The 14,415-nt window shown below is 52.2% G+C and overlaps 1 protein-coding gene across 1 annotated transcript in view; it reads left to right on the top strand.

The window, feature by feature from the left end:
• The first annotated feature begins 2,260 nt into the window (after window positions 1-2,260).
• LOC149994783 (myosin-14-like) overlaps window positions 2,261-14,415 on the top strand; it is a 59,148-nt gene continuing 46,993 nt past the window's right edge. Inside the window, exons 1-8 of the mRNA XM_090259087.1 lie at window positions 2,261-2,356; window positions 3,168-3,286; window positions 4,496-4,648; window positions 4,935-5,108; window positions 5,436-5,609; window positions 7,197-7,311; window positions 11,131-11,318; window positions 14,187-14,308. Of these exons, the coding sequence (XP_090115213.1) occupies window positions 2,263-2,356; window positions 3,168-3,286; window positions 4,496-4,648; window positions 4,935-5,108; window positions 5,436-5,609; window positions 7,197-7,311; window positions 11,131-11,318; window positions 14,187-14,308 (1,139 nt within the window). The 5' untranslated portion in view covers window positions 2,261-2,262. The remainder of the gene's footprint in view (window positions 2,357-3,167; window positions 3,287-4,495; window positions 4,649-4,934; window positions 5,109-5,435; window positions 5,610-7,196; window positions 7,312-11,130; window positions 11,319-14,186; window positions 14,309-14,415) is intronic.

The raw sequence follows: 14,415 nt of genomic DNA, 5'->3' as shown, positions 1-14,415 counted from the left end.
GCTCAGGGCACCTGCATTAGCCTACAGTTGGGCCCAACCATCTAACACAAAGGCTATTTTGTAATCAAGTCTCGAACACTTCGTGTGATTTATGTAATTGTGGCTTGTTGCCTTCCTGCTGGACAGTGATCTTGAGTTTCATCTCAAGGGTAATTGCTTTCTCACCAGAAGCAGGAGACACAGGCAGGTGTTTGTAGACATGATGGGACAGGAAACCACAAAACACAGTACCCCCAAAATGCAGGCAACACAGCACCCTTAGACTATGGGCTGTTTACCCTTGTGATCAGGTGGCTCACTGGGAGCTGGTTCTTAGGGGAAAAAAAATCAAAATTCAAAATTCGGAGTATGGTCTCTGCTGGAGGTGTATCTCTTTGGCACCATTGTAATTTTTTGTTTTTTAGATTTTATTTATTTATTTTTAGAGAGAGGGGAAGGGAAGGAGAAAGAGGGGGAGAGAAACAACAATGTGTGGTTGCCTCGCGCATGCCCCCAACTGGGGACCCGGCTCGCAACCCAGGCATGTGCCCTGACTGGGAATCGAACTGATGACCCTTTGGTTCACAGGTTGGCGCTCAATCCACTGAGCCACACCAGCTGGGGCACCATGATTGTAAATTTGAAAGATTTTAATTTGAACCATCATACGTTGGGGGACATCTGTACATCCTCATTCATGGTTTCTGTTCTTGGGAATTACCCCCCCACCCACATTTATTTGTAACCCCAATACTCCTGCATTTGTGGTCATTGAGGTCATTCACAGAGCGGGGGGTGGGGGGTGGGGGGGGAGCTTGAGTTGCCCAGTGCACACTCACAGGGGTTGCCCAGCCGTCTTGTTTCAGCTCTCGTATTGTACACCAGTGTCCTTTGTGTGGTCGGTGGAGTTTTTCACGTTTTTGTGCTTTTTTTCATTGTGATGGTGAATTCTCTGTCTATAATGCCTTCCAAGCATAGCGCCGAAGTGCAGGGTAGCACTCCTAAGCACAGGGCGGCTGGACTGTGCCTTACGGAGAAAATACGCATGTTAGATGAGCTTCCTTCAGGCGGGCGTTACAGTGCTGCTGGCTATGAGTTCAATGTGAATGAAGCAACAGTGTACCCCCGGGGAGGGGCAGAAGCAGGTGTACAGCTGTGAGTACGCGCAACACGGACTTTATTCTTGTATTGTTTATTAATTATATTATTTTCCATATAAATAACTGTAAACATAATTTTGTCCCGCTCTGTCTATCAATGAGGTGTCTTTAAATGGAAACACACATTGCTCTGGCTGGTGTGGCTCAGTGAATTGAGCCCCGGCCTGCTAACTGAAAGGTTGCCGGTTCAATTCCTGGTCAGGGCACCTGCCTGGGTTGCCGGTCAGGTCCTCAGCTGGGGTCGTGGGAGAGACAGCCAGCTGATGTTTCTCTCCCTCTCTATCTCCCTCCCTTTTCCTCTCTCCAAAGTAAATAAACAAAATATTTTTTAAAAAATAAGCAGAAACACACGTAAAACAAAGTGATGTATTGATCAGTCGATGAAAACGTTGTGGCCAGAGGCTCACAGGAACCAAACCCTGTATGTCCCCTTAGGAGCACTCATTCGCAGTCACTACGTCAGTGTTCTTGGTGACTTTGTGGAACATTTCTGCAGATGACGAGAATCAACTGTCCTTCCTGTTTTCTGCCTTTTGTACACAGAGTACGCCATGAACACCCTTCTGCACCTCGCACCTTTCACTTGATAGTTCAGAAATCCTTCCATATCGCTCATCCATTCTCAAAGTTCTTCTAAGTCTTATCGGCATCATTTCATGAAACAGACAGTGTGAGCAGACACTGAATGGTCATACCGTGAACCTCGAACACAAAATACAGGATTCACTTATCTGTTCATGTGTTTTAAGTCCTGCCCAGTGTCACATGTGAATTTTAAGCTCAGGATGATGCTGTAAACTGACATAGGATTTTTTCTTTTCAATCCTCACCCGAGGATTGAGGGTATGTGTATTGATTTTAGGGAGAGAGAGAATAGAGAGACATCGGTCAGTGGCCTCCCGTACATGCCCCGACCGGGGACCAAACCTAGGCACGGGCCCTGACCGGGAATCGAACCCGCAGCCTTCTGGTGTACAGGACAATGCTCCCACCAACTGCACACCCCAGCCAGGGCTGACATGGGATTTTTAAGCTAGATTTCTGAAGGGACAGTGAAGACCACACACAGTGTCTGGAGCCGTAGTGATCTCTCCACCCCCCCCCCCTCTGCCGCCCCTTAGCCATGCTGCGGATGGTCTCTGCGGTCCTTCAGTTCGGCAACATCATCCTGAAGAGAGAACGAAACACCGACCAAGCCTCCATGCCAGACAACACAGGTGACACCCCCTGGCCTGCTGCCCAGCCCCGTGACCCTGCATCCCTTGCCCCACAGACAGAGCACCCCCTCCCGGCCGGGCCGCTCTGACTCCCTGCCCTTCGCTGAGTCTTCAGCATTTTCTCACCCTTCTTCTGTTATAAAAATATGTGATCCCTGCTGAAAGTCTGAACAACACCAGCCTGCCAAACAGGGGACAACAGGGTCCCCGGTCGTCCCAGCGCCTTGGAGAGACCTGCCATCAGTGCTGGGCACATCTCCTCCTGGCCTCTGTGCTTGCATATGTGTATATTTTTTCCTTTTCAAAAGCAGGATTATAGTTGATATTCTTTTTTTTTTAATCAAAATGGAAATAGTTCTGCTTCCTAATTATTATAAAATAATATGAGCTGGATGGGGAAAAATCTGACAGACAGAACAGTATAAAGACAGTCCGTTCTTTGATTCAAAGTGAAATACACGTATCATGAAATGCACGCCTCAGTTTAACATGTCATGAGTTTCCAACGTAATGAGGGTGGAACAGCCATTCAAATGGATGAACTCTGCTCCTCTAACCAATCCCCAAGTGCTGGACGTTCAGGTTATTTCCTGGTCATGTCCACTGTAAACAATGCGGTGATGAACATCCCCGTAGTCCAGTTTTGGCTCACCCGGGATTATTTTCGCCCACTGGGGGTCCCAGAGGAGACTTGCGGGCCAGAGGATGCGCACACTGGTAGGACCTGTGCAGCCTCCGGGGGGAAAGGCCGGGCAGCCGCGTCCTGGGACAGAACGCTGACCCCACCCACCTCGATGCCTGTCTTCCTCAGCCGCCCAGAAGCTCTGCCGCCTGCTGGGACTCGGGGTGACGGATTTCTCCCGCGCCCTGCTCACCCCCCGCATCAAAGTTGGCCGGGACTACGTGCAGAAAGCGCAGACCAAAGAGCAGGTGGGCGGTGTGGCGGGGGGTGGGGGGCAGGTATCGGGCTCCCGCCGCCCTCCGACTCCGGCGTCTAGGAAGTGGCTTATGCCGTTTTTCCTCGCTCGCTCACGCAGACTGGTGCTGGCTGCTCAGTTACCGGCTCCGGACTAGGCACCGGGAATAAAAGCAGCAATAGAAACGTGGAACTCAGGCTGTAGTAAGAAAACCTAATAAACGAAGATTAACAGGATGCTTGTAGACAGGGGTCGACAGGGGTGCCGTCTGCCAAGGAGGGGGTTGGGGGGGGGTCTGGCAGGCCCTCTCCCAGCAGGTCACGTTCCAGCCAAGACCTAGACCGTTCAAAGTGGAGGGCATAGCCTATGTAAAGGCCCTGGGGTTGAAACAAGCTTGGCGAGATGGGAACACTAAGGAGGTGGGTGAGGCTGCAGGCGGAGAGGTTGGTAGGGGACAGATCACGCAGGGTCTTAGGGGCCACCCTAAGGAGGTGAGTTTTATTCAGGGTGCAGCAGGAGGCCAGCGAGGGTTTAGGCCAGGGAGCGATTTGATTCAGGTTGTTTTTTTATAAAAACCCCCTTGTCTTCTGCATGGAGGGTGGAGTCCCAGGGGCGCAGGTGGAAGCAGGGAGTTGGGAGGAGGCTGCCGCCATAATCCAAGCCAATGACAGTGTGGCTCAGACCAGCGGGCAGGGCTAGGGGTAGAAAGAAGTTAACATGGGCTAGTGGTTTTCAGGATCCAGCTCTTGGGCAGAGGCCTCTGCTGGGCCCCAGGCCGGGTGCTCGAGGCCCTGGGATGAAGAAGACACAATAGGGGAGGCAAGGACCAGAGACTGGAGGTCACACTGGCCGTGATTCTGCTCTCAGGGGAATTACTATTAGGATCCATTTTACAGATGAAGAAGTTGAGGCACAGAGAGGTTTATTCACAGCCTGAGGTAACACAGCCTCTAAGTGGCAGGAGCAGGATTCAAACTCAGGTTGTTGGGTCCAGAGTCCACCCTCTTAACTGTTATGTTAATTGTTCCAGGAAGTGGGGTCAGGAGGGCAGAGGATTAATGAACTAATGAGCCCTGAGGACTTCAGGCAGTGCCTGGAGCACAGTAGGGCTGAGGAATGGAGGGCTGCTGTTAATGTCATCTTGAACCATGGTGGGGGCCCGGACAGGCCGGGCCACTCATGTGCAGGCTGGACCCTCACTATGCATCCCATCTGCATGCAGGCTGACTTCGCCCTCGAAGCCCTGGCCAAGGCCACCTACGAGCGCCTCTTCCGCTGGCTTGTCCTGCGCCTCAACCGGGCTCTGGACCGCAGCCCCCGCCAGGGTGCCTCCTTCCTGGGCATCCTGGACATCGCCGGCTTCGAGATCTTCCAGGTCTGTGCTGTGTGCCCCGCTGGGGCCTGAGGGCGCCATCACGCTGCCCTGTTCCCTCCCTCTGTGCCCCTGCCCTCCTCACCCCCTCCCTCTCAGCCTCTGTCCCCCTCCCTCTGGGTCCCTGCCCCACTTTCTCCAGGTCTCTGTCCCCTTGTCTCTGGGTCCCTGTCCCCCTCTCTCTGGGTCCCTGTGCCCCCCTCTTTGGGTCTCTGTCCCCTGTCTCTGGGTCTCTGCCCACCCCCCCAGGCCCCTGTCCCCTCTCTCACGCATCCCCTCCTCCCTGTAGCTGAACTCCTTCGAGCAGCTGTGCATCAACTACACCAACGAGAAGCTGCAGCAGCTCTTCAACCACACCATGTTCGTGCTGGAGCAGGAGGAGTACCAGCGCGAGGGCATCCCCTGGACCTTCCTCGACTTCGGCCTTGACCTGCAGCCCTGCATCGACCTCATTGAGCGGCCGGTGAGTGAGCCCGTGGCCACTCCCTCCTCGCAGCCCTCGCCATCTCACCCCGCCCCCTCCAGGCCAGGAGCCAGCCCCTCGCCCAGCTGGCCTCAGCCTCCGCATCAGTTACGTGGAGAAAACGATGTAGGTCTGTGTGACCGGTAGCAGATCAGGCCCCGGGACACGCCCGCCACAGGGCCTGGCTCCAACCACGGGGCTAATCCTGGCTGTTACTAACTGTGGTTCTCCGTCCAAGTGTCGCTTACAAACACTAAAAACCAGCCGCAACCTAAGTGTCCAGTATTTGGGGATCTGACCTACTCTCCCCTTCCTGTCAACGGTCAGGCCAACCCCCCTGGACTCCTGGCCCTGCTGGACGAGGAGTGCTGGTTCCCGAAGGCCACGGACAGGTCCTTCGTAGAGAAGGTGGCCCAGGAGCAGGGCGGCCACCCCAAGTTCCAGCGGCCGAGGCATCTGCGGGACCAGGCCGACTTCAGCGTCTTGCACTATGCGGGCAAGGTAGGGGCGGGGCCCGCCTTGGGGCCTGCGGGTGGGAGTGGTGACAACCTGGCTGCAGATGTGGGGAAGGGTGCAGAGGGACGGCAGGGCCACCGGGTGTCCACTGGGACAGGACACAGCCAAGGCAGGGGCCAGGAAAGCCCAAGGAAGAGTGAGAACTATCTGACGAAGTCAACAAAGGCTTCCTCAAGGAGCGGGTATTTGCAGTAGGCTTTGAGGGATGGATAGGAGTTTGCCTGGAGGACAATTATGTGCATTTTATCCACTCATTCAGCAAACCCGTGCCTTCTTTATTTTCTTTTTTTTTTAATTTTTAAAGTATTTATTTATTTATTTTTAGAGAGAGGGGAAGGCAGGGAGAAAGAGAGGGAGAGAAATGTCAGTATGTGGTTGTCTCACTCACCCCCCAACTGGGGACCTGGCCCACAGCCCAGGCCTGTGCCCTGACTGGGAATCGAACCAGCGACCCTTTGGTTTGCAGGCCGGCTCTCAATCCACTGAGCCACACCAGCTGGGGCTAAACCTGTCTTTTGTGCACTCAGCCCTGTGCTGAGCAAAGTTGGGGACCCAGGTCGGACATGGTTTCTGTCCTTACAAAGTTCCTTATCTGGAAGGGAGGCAAATCCAGACAACCGGGATGTAAGGCCAACAAGCGCCTTCATAGGGGCAGCGAAGGGCAGCGTCAAAGCCGACGCCCAGAGGAGGGAGGAACACCGGGGAAGTGTCCCCAGGGGAGCGTAATGCTTGATCTGAAATCTAAACCAAGGGTCGGCAAACCTTTTTTGTAACTGCTTCCCGCTCTGCGGGCCAGACACTGCCTGTCACAGCTACTCAGTTGTGCCGTTGCAGCGTGAGGGAAGCCACAGGTAACACATAAATAGATATACTAACGGGGGCTGCATCCCAATAACCCTTTACTTACAAAAAGAGGTGGCTGTCTTGACTTGGCTTGGGGGCTCTATGGTGTGAACGATGTGTAACGGGTGCCGGAGAGGCCAGGTGAGGGCGCGAGGGACTCTGCGGGCCCAGGGGACGGTGCGCATCACGGCGAGGGGGCAGGAGCCCGGGTGTCCTGCGTGCGGCTCCAAGGTGCCCAAACATTTGCTGAGACCTGCTGGGGCCCAGGCCTGTGCTGACACGAGTCAGAGCCGGGCCCTGGCCTCAGGGAGCCCCTGTCTGGTGGGCGGGGGTTGTGGTCAAGGCCGTGACGGCGGAACTCTCAAAGCAAAACCCTGCATTCTCCCAAGCAGCCGTCCGTGGGAAAGCGCACAGAGAGGGAATCCCCGGCGGCGGGGACAGCTCGGGGGGAAAACCTGAGGTGGAAATGCGGTTGCACGTGTGAGGAGGGACAGTGGAGAAGCCAAGGTGTCTGGAGTAGAATGAAGAAGGGAGAAAGTGGTGATGGACGGGGTCAGCGGTGGGCAGGGAAGGAAAGGGAGAGGAGTCCCGCGGGCGGAGGGTGCAGTTCAAGGTATGGACACGAGGTGGCACCAATGTCCTCCCCCCGTGGTGAAGCCTGGAGCTGGAAAATCAGGGGAGCCCGTGAACCTCCAAGTTCACCACGCTCCAATGCCTGGTTTCATTCAGGTCGACTACAAGGCCAATGAGTGGCTGATGAAAAACATGGACCCTCTGAACGACAACGTTGCCGCCCTGCTGCACCAGAGCACGGATCGGTTAACGGCGGAGATCTGGAAAGATGGTGAGGACTGGCTTTCCCCCGGCCCTGTCCCTGGGGCTCTGGGCATCCCTGCTCCCAACCCACAGTGTGAGCACCTTTGTTTCGGGGGCTGAGTTGTCTGCTCTGACGCAGCACTTCTGCAGGCCAGCCAGTTAGTGTTCCCAGTTAGTGCTGATTGATGGATATCTCAAGCCAGCATCGTATTCAATAATAAAACACTCCTCCTTAAACAAGACAAGGCTGCCCACTGTCAGCACTGCTGTGAAACACTGCTTTGGCAAAACTAGCCTATGCAATCAGACCAGAAAAATAAATAAGCATGTGAGCATTGCAAAGAAAGCGATAACATTATTTGCAGGTGGCATGTGATCCCCTAAAAAGAGATTTGACTGGAAAAGAATTAATGACAAGACAACTCAGAAGGGTGCTGTTTATCAGGTTGGCCAACTTTCAGACTTTTCTTTCTTTGCTCTCTCACAAAGTTCCCCTTAGGGCCCCCAGGAAGAAGAAAGAAACAATGGACTGAGATATAGTTTTGGAGTTGTCTTGCTCCAACAAGACCCATGTGAATTTTTCCCATCAGTCTTTTCAGAATGACACTTCTAAGAGGCATAAGCAGAAAAGCCAAATGCCTTTGTGGTAGAACCCCATACTTTCCAAGCTGCCCCCTATCCTTAGAGGGGGTTTGAGAGATGATTTTATACAGCTGGAAGCACCAACATCTTGTTTTTTTTCTGATTTCAGGTTTCTAGAATCTGTCAGTTTACCTTAATCTTTTGTAAAGATTTTATTTTATTTTTTTCAGAGAGAGGAGAAGGGAGAGAGAAAGAAAGGGAGGGAAACACCAATGTGTGGTTGCCTCTCGTGCGCCCTCAACTGGGGACCTGGCCCGCAACCCAGGCACGTGCCCTGACCAGGAATCAAACCTGCAACCTTTTGGTTTGCAGGCTGATGCTCAGTCCACTGAGCCACACCAGCCAGAGCTTGCCTTACTCTTTGATGGGAGTGAAAAGCATAGTTGTAGATGTGCCAGTCCATGCAACTAGACAAGAGAACAAAATAAGCAAGATGAGTGGTTCCCAAAACCAACTCACAGAGCGAAAGGGCATTGGGTCCCTTGATCTTGTGAGCTGACTTAAGAAAGAAAAGTCTGATATTTGTGTCTCATGGAGTTTACACAGGAGGGATTGAAAAGCAGTGTTTGATGTTTAGCAACAAAACCGGATTCTGCTAGAAGCTCTCCTTCCGAATGAACGTCCCCCCACCCACCCTGCTTGTTTAGAATCTGTGCTTCATTTACATGATGTCCCAGTGACCCCTCACACGTCCCACCCCGCATGTGGCTGACTCAAAGCATTCCAAGAGGGAGAGTGGAAACGGCAAAGCCTCTTGAGTCCTAGACTGGAACGTGGCACAGTGATCCTTCTCCCACAGCCCTCCTGAACGCAGGAGCCCACACTCGAGGCGCTGCAGGTCCCACAGAGGGGTAGGGAGTCGGGGCTAGTTTTGCATCAGTCCCTGTGACAGCTGCCCTGAGCCCAGAGCGGGAAGCCCAGCATCCTGGCAGCCCAGGGGAAAAGGCAGATGAGGACAAGCCTCAGAGAGACCAACGCCACATGCCGGGCAGAAGCCACAAGGTCGTCCTCGAGCTTCCTGGCCGTCAGGGGGAAAAGATACCTAATAGGACATACAGACTCAACCTCGAGGGAGAGAGACCTTTTCCCTCTGGTACTAAGGCTCATGGAGGACATTTGTCCCTTCAGCTGACATTGATGCCCTCAGTGGGTAGGCACAAAGATGAACAGGACAGTCTCCCTGGTTTTAGATGTTTATGGCCAGTATTCAGGCTCTCCCTCCTGCTCTGGCCCGTGCTGTTGACTAATAACCCTCCTCTTTTTTTCCTTCCTGCCACCTCCTGTCCCTCTTCTCATACTGCTCCCTTTGCATCCCCCATCTTTTGCATCTCCCCGCATCTGTCCTCTCCCCACATCTGTCCTCATTCCCCAGAACATGGGGGCTTCCAGCAGTTCTCTTTCCTTGGCTCCTTCCCACCGTCGTCCCCGGGATCTCCAGGGAGGCGCAGCTCTGCCATTTCTCCACCAGGGGGTGGGTGCTACTGTGCATCGATGGGTGAGATTTGCCAGACGAGGCGGGCGGGCCTGTTGGACCGGGAACCTGGTTTTGAACACCCGTCCCCTCTTTTCTCCATGAGGAGGTCTCTCATGCTTCTTCTTCCTCCTTGCCAGCTCTCCCAGCAGTTTCCAGACTCAGTGCTAACTAGACTCTTCTAACTAAACTGCATGCCAAAGTACAATGGGGCTACTACCAGCTGGCATTTATTGAGCACTTACTATGTGCCTTGCATTGTGCGAAGCCCTTTTATGATCATTAACACGTAGAATCCTCTGTATGACCCACTGAGGCAGGTGTTGGTACTAGTACCCCCCTTACACAGTTGAGGAAACTGAAGCACAGAGAGGTTAAGTCGCCAATCCAAGATCACACAGCCACTAAGTGGCAGAGCTGAGATTTGAACCCAGGATTTTGAGTCCCAGAGCCTCAGCTCTTACCTGTTCTATAAGAGCGTAATAAATGGCAGTTATCATTTTGATAATAACTGTAAGGATGGTGGTGGGAGGGAGATGAAACCTGGGGAGGAAAATGCTATATCTGAGCCCCCACCATACACCAGGTCCTGCCTAAGTGCAGATGACCTGGTTGACCCATGATGACCCTCATCACTGGGGACATCAGATTCAGCCCCAGCTGTAGGATCCTGAGAAACCCGGCATGATTTGGTCATCGAATTCTAGAAAAAAGCTTACTGTGAAGGCAGATTGCCTTATTTCACAGATTGCACATAAAAGCCAGACCCTATTGCAGTTTTAAAAATCCTCACCTGAGAACATATTTATGGATTTTAGAACAAGAGGAAGAGAGAGAGAAAGAGAAACATCAATGTGAGAGTGAAACATTGATTGATTGTCTTCCGTACGCACCCCAGATGGGGATCAAACCTGCAACCTTTTGGTGCATGGACTGCAATCCAAACAATTGAGCCACCCAGCCATGGCAGAGACTATTACATTTTTTAAAACATAATTTATTTATTTCTAGAGTGAGGGGAAGGGAGGAGAAAGAGAGGGAGAGAAACATCAATGTGCGGTTGCCTCTTCTGCACCCCCAACTGGGGACCTGGCCCACAACCCAGGCACGTGCCCTGACTGGGAATCGAACCACAGACCCTTTGGTTCATGGGCTGGCGCTCAATCCACTGAGCCACACCAGCCAGCGCTCTATTACATTCTTAATGTGACTCTGTTTCATGTTCCTACAAATGCAGCTGTGCTTGTGATTACCCTTTTCCTTCTCTGTGCCTCGGTTTCCTCATCTGTAAAATGGGAGCGACTCTCACAGGCTTTTAAATCAGCCAGAGTACGTAAGTGCTTTGAACAGGGCCGGGCAGAGACTGCGCGCTAAGTCAGCATTTGCTATTGTTGTCTTCACCTGTCGGTAAGGAGAACGGAGATCATGTCCTTGAGGAGGAGAGGGGTCAGCGATCAGCCTTCGAGAGGACTCACCCTGCCTGGGTTTAAATCCTGCATCTGCAGTTTCTAAGCTGTGAGGCTTTGGGCGCTGCCTTCCACTTTTCTGAGCCTCAGTTTGCCCCCCAGTACAATGGGGCTGGTACTACCTACCTTACCAGGCTGTGGGAGGCACTTTATATATAAGATGCCAAGCCCTGTAAATAGTAAAGCCCTTAACCTTTGGCCAACTCAGCCCCTCCAAACTGACCACTGAGTCCCTTCTCACCCTTCATCTGATTTCCTCTTCACGCAGTGGAGGGCATCGTGGGGCTGGAGCAAGTGAGCAGCCTCGGGGACGGCCCACCGGGTGGTCGCCCCCGCCGGGGCATGTTCCGGACAGTGGGGCAGCTCTACAAGGAGTCCCTGAGCCGCCTCATGGCCACACTCAGCAATACCAACCCCAGCTTCGTCCGCTGTATCGTCCCCAACCATGAGAAGAGGGTGAGTGACCTGGGCCGGGGAAAGGGAGCTCTGGCAGCTGGACTTGGCTGGAGCCACATCTGGGCCCAGCTCACCGCTGACCAGATGTGTGACCCCGAGGGACTTGCCTCTCTCCCCAAATGAGTGCTCTGTTAGGAAAATTTATTTGTTCATTGGACTTACATTTTATTGAGCACCTACTAAGTGCCAGGTACTAGGGATATATTAGATAGAAGCACAGCCAACCCCTATCCTCACAGTCTAATACAGAACACATATGTTCAACTAATCACCCAAAATGAATGACTGGTTGAATTTGTAGGAGTGGTAAGTACCACGTAAGGTTTTATCTGCTCAGTGAAGTCAGGGAAGGACCCCTGGAGGAGGTGGCAACTGAGCTCTGAAGCATACATGGTATTCTGAGCAGAGAATAGTTTGTGCAAAGGTCCTGTGGTAGGTTAGAGCATGGAAGGCACAAGGGATAGAAAGAAGGCCACTGGGACTGGGGATGTCATGCAGGTTTGGGGAGACCATCTCTGGCCTCCCAGGGCACTGAAAAGTATTTTTGTGGGGAAAATCAAAGAATGGGCCTCGTAGAGAAGGGTCAACATGAGAGGAAAATGAGAGCACGAAGTTAGGGTGCTTGAGGCTTACACTGTCCTTGGAAAATAGCTGTAGTTATTGGGTTGGTGGATCTCTGTATGTGTGTGTCTCTTTCTCAGGTCTACAAACACCATATTTTATCAAATCTAAGACACATGTATTTCTGACACTTTAGCATTTCTGAACTTGGGATATGGCTTATAATCAATAGCTTGTCAGAGTTTAATTGACAGGAGTTTTGCTTTCTCGGTGACATATAAAATAGAAGTGTCTCACTATTGATGGGACTTACAGTTGATAAAATATGACATCCATAGACATCCACTTCTCCAAGAAGCCCTGGTTCTTTCTGGTGGAGAATGGTGCTTAGAGTCTAAGATCTGGGTGCTGGGTGTGCTCAGGGCTATCAGGGTGGCACTCCCAGGACCTCTCAGTAAGCAGAGCTATGTTTTTATACACAAATGTATATACAAGCACACACATAGGTTTACACATGCACACACATAAATGTATACACATGTTTACTTCTGTATTTATTTTTATAACTATCTTTATACTTTGCAAACCATGCGTTCACACTATGTCAAGTTGCAGTCCAATGCCATAGAGTTCATTGTAATTCTTTCCCCTGTACAAATTCGTAACTTTTTTTTAGCCACAGGGGAGACCTCGATCTTATAATATAGTACATATTTACCTGTTTTATTGGTCCCCTTTTATGAAATCAATCTCCTGGCCTTGCTGAGTGCTTACCCACTCAAGCCTGCCAAATATCTTGTCAAAGAGTGGGATGGAGGGAGAGAGTGGGAAAAAAGGAAGGAAGTTCTTATGAGACCGTCTTATTTATTATGTCCAATTTCCAGCTGTTTTCAGCTAATTCCTGCGGGCTCTTTCGGTGGTGAGAGAGTGCCAGCTAAGGCAGCCTAAGCGAAAGTGAGAATGTGTAGATTCACGTAATTGACAATTCCACTGTTGGGTTCAGATACAGCTGGATCCAGGTGCTCAACTGGTGGCATCAGGAACCTTTTTCCTTTGCTTGACACTGCTTTTCTGTGTGTTGCCTTCACTTTGAAGGAACCTCTCTGTGGGTCTCTTTCTCTCTCAGCACCCTCAGGGTGGCAAGGCAGCCCCCAGTGGGTCCAGCCTTCTATCTCCCAGTTCAGCAGCCCTAGGGAAAAGGGCATCTCTTGCCTCACAGCCCCAACAAAAGTCCCAGGGCAGGCTCTCATTGGCCCAGGATGGCTCTGTGCCCACCTCCGAACTGGTTACTCTGATTGGCCAGACCTAGGTCACATGACCATGCATGGAGCCAGGATGAGATTCCACCCGGTCACTCTGGACTGAGATCAGAGGGGAAGGCATGGCTCCCTCCCACAACATTGAAGCCTTATTGCCGGGACAGGGGAGTATTATATAGTCACAGACAAACAGAAACTCCCTTTTGCCAGAACACGAACAACCTGAAGTTAGGTGCTTTTATCTCCTTTTTCACTGCTCAGTCCCCAAAACCTAGAGCAGTGCGTGGCATGTGATGGATATTCGGTAAGTGTTTGATGGATGCATGGATATAAAATAATATGCCTAAATGGCTGTAGAAAAAGATCCAGCCCGGTGGTTTTCCTGAGTTAAATCCCACCACCCAGCGGTTCCAATTCTGCCCTAGGCTAGGGCAGGAGCATTGGGTGTGGGGTTTTGTGTGTGTGTATGGGGGTGGTTTTTGTTGTCTTAATTGTTTTAAGCTTCCCATGGGCCCTAGAGTTTAGCCGGGGTTGGGGACAACTAATCTAGAAGGTTCCATAGGAAACGGGGGATTGTGTTGACTGCTCTGGCGACATGGGCAAGGCAAAAGGTCTCTCTTGGAATGTATCATTTAAATTCGTGTACTGTTTACCATTTTTGCCATTCTTACCAAAAATAGTGATTTATGGGCTTTGTTCACACCACACACCTTGACCGACCATCCTCTGCGCTAAGTCAGCGCTTCCCGCTCCTGTTCTGTTCTACTGCGCACTTACCGTTATTTCTTTCTTTCATTTATTAGTCACTTCTCCACCTCATTTGCTGTCAGTCTCTCCCACTGGACTGCGAAGTTCCCCAGGGCAGGGATTTCTGCCTGGCACGTAGTAGGTGCTCAGTAAATTATAGGTGGAACCATACGCAATGGCCAACCAGGGCTGACCTGCGAAAACGGCCGTTCCACGTGGTTTCCCCGGACGGCTGTCGTCCCGCGAGTGGCGCCCCCATGCGGGCGCCGCTGACCCTGCGTGTCCGTTCCACCGCCCACAGGCCGGGAAGCTGGAGCCGCGGCTGGTGCTGGATCAGCTGCGCTGTAACGGCGTCCTGGAGGGCATCCGCATCTGTCGCCAAGGCTTCCCCAACCGCATCCTCTTCCAGGAGTTCCGGCAGCGGTGAGCGGGGTCAGGGGCGGCGCGGGGCTCGGGTCTGGAAGACACCCTACCTGCATCCAAAGCCTCTCGCTGCTACTTCTGAGCCGGGACAGCGGGCAAGTTCCTGA

The sequence above is a fragment of the Furipterus horrens genome, unplaced genomic scaffold (assembly GCF_987537825.1).
Source record: "Furipterus horrens unplaced genomic scaffold, mFurHor1.1.pri manual_scaffold_13, whole genome shotgun sequence".
Taxonomy (NCBI): Eukaryota; Metazoa; Chordata; class Mammalia; order Chiroptera; family Furipteridae; genus Furipterus; species Furipterus horrens.
This window is presented reverse-complemented; position numbering and strand designations above follow the sequence as displayed.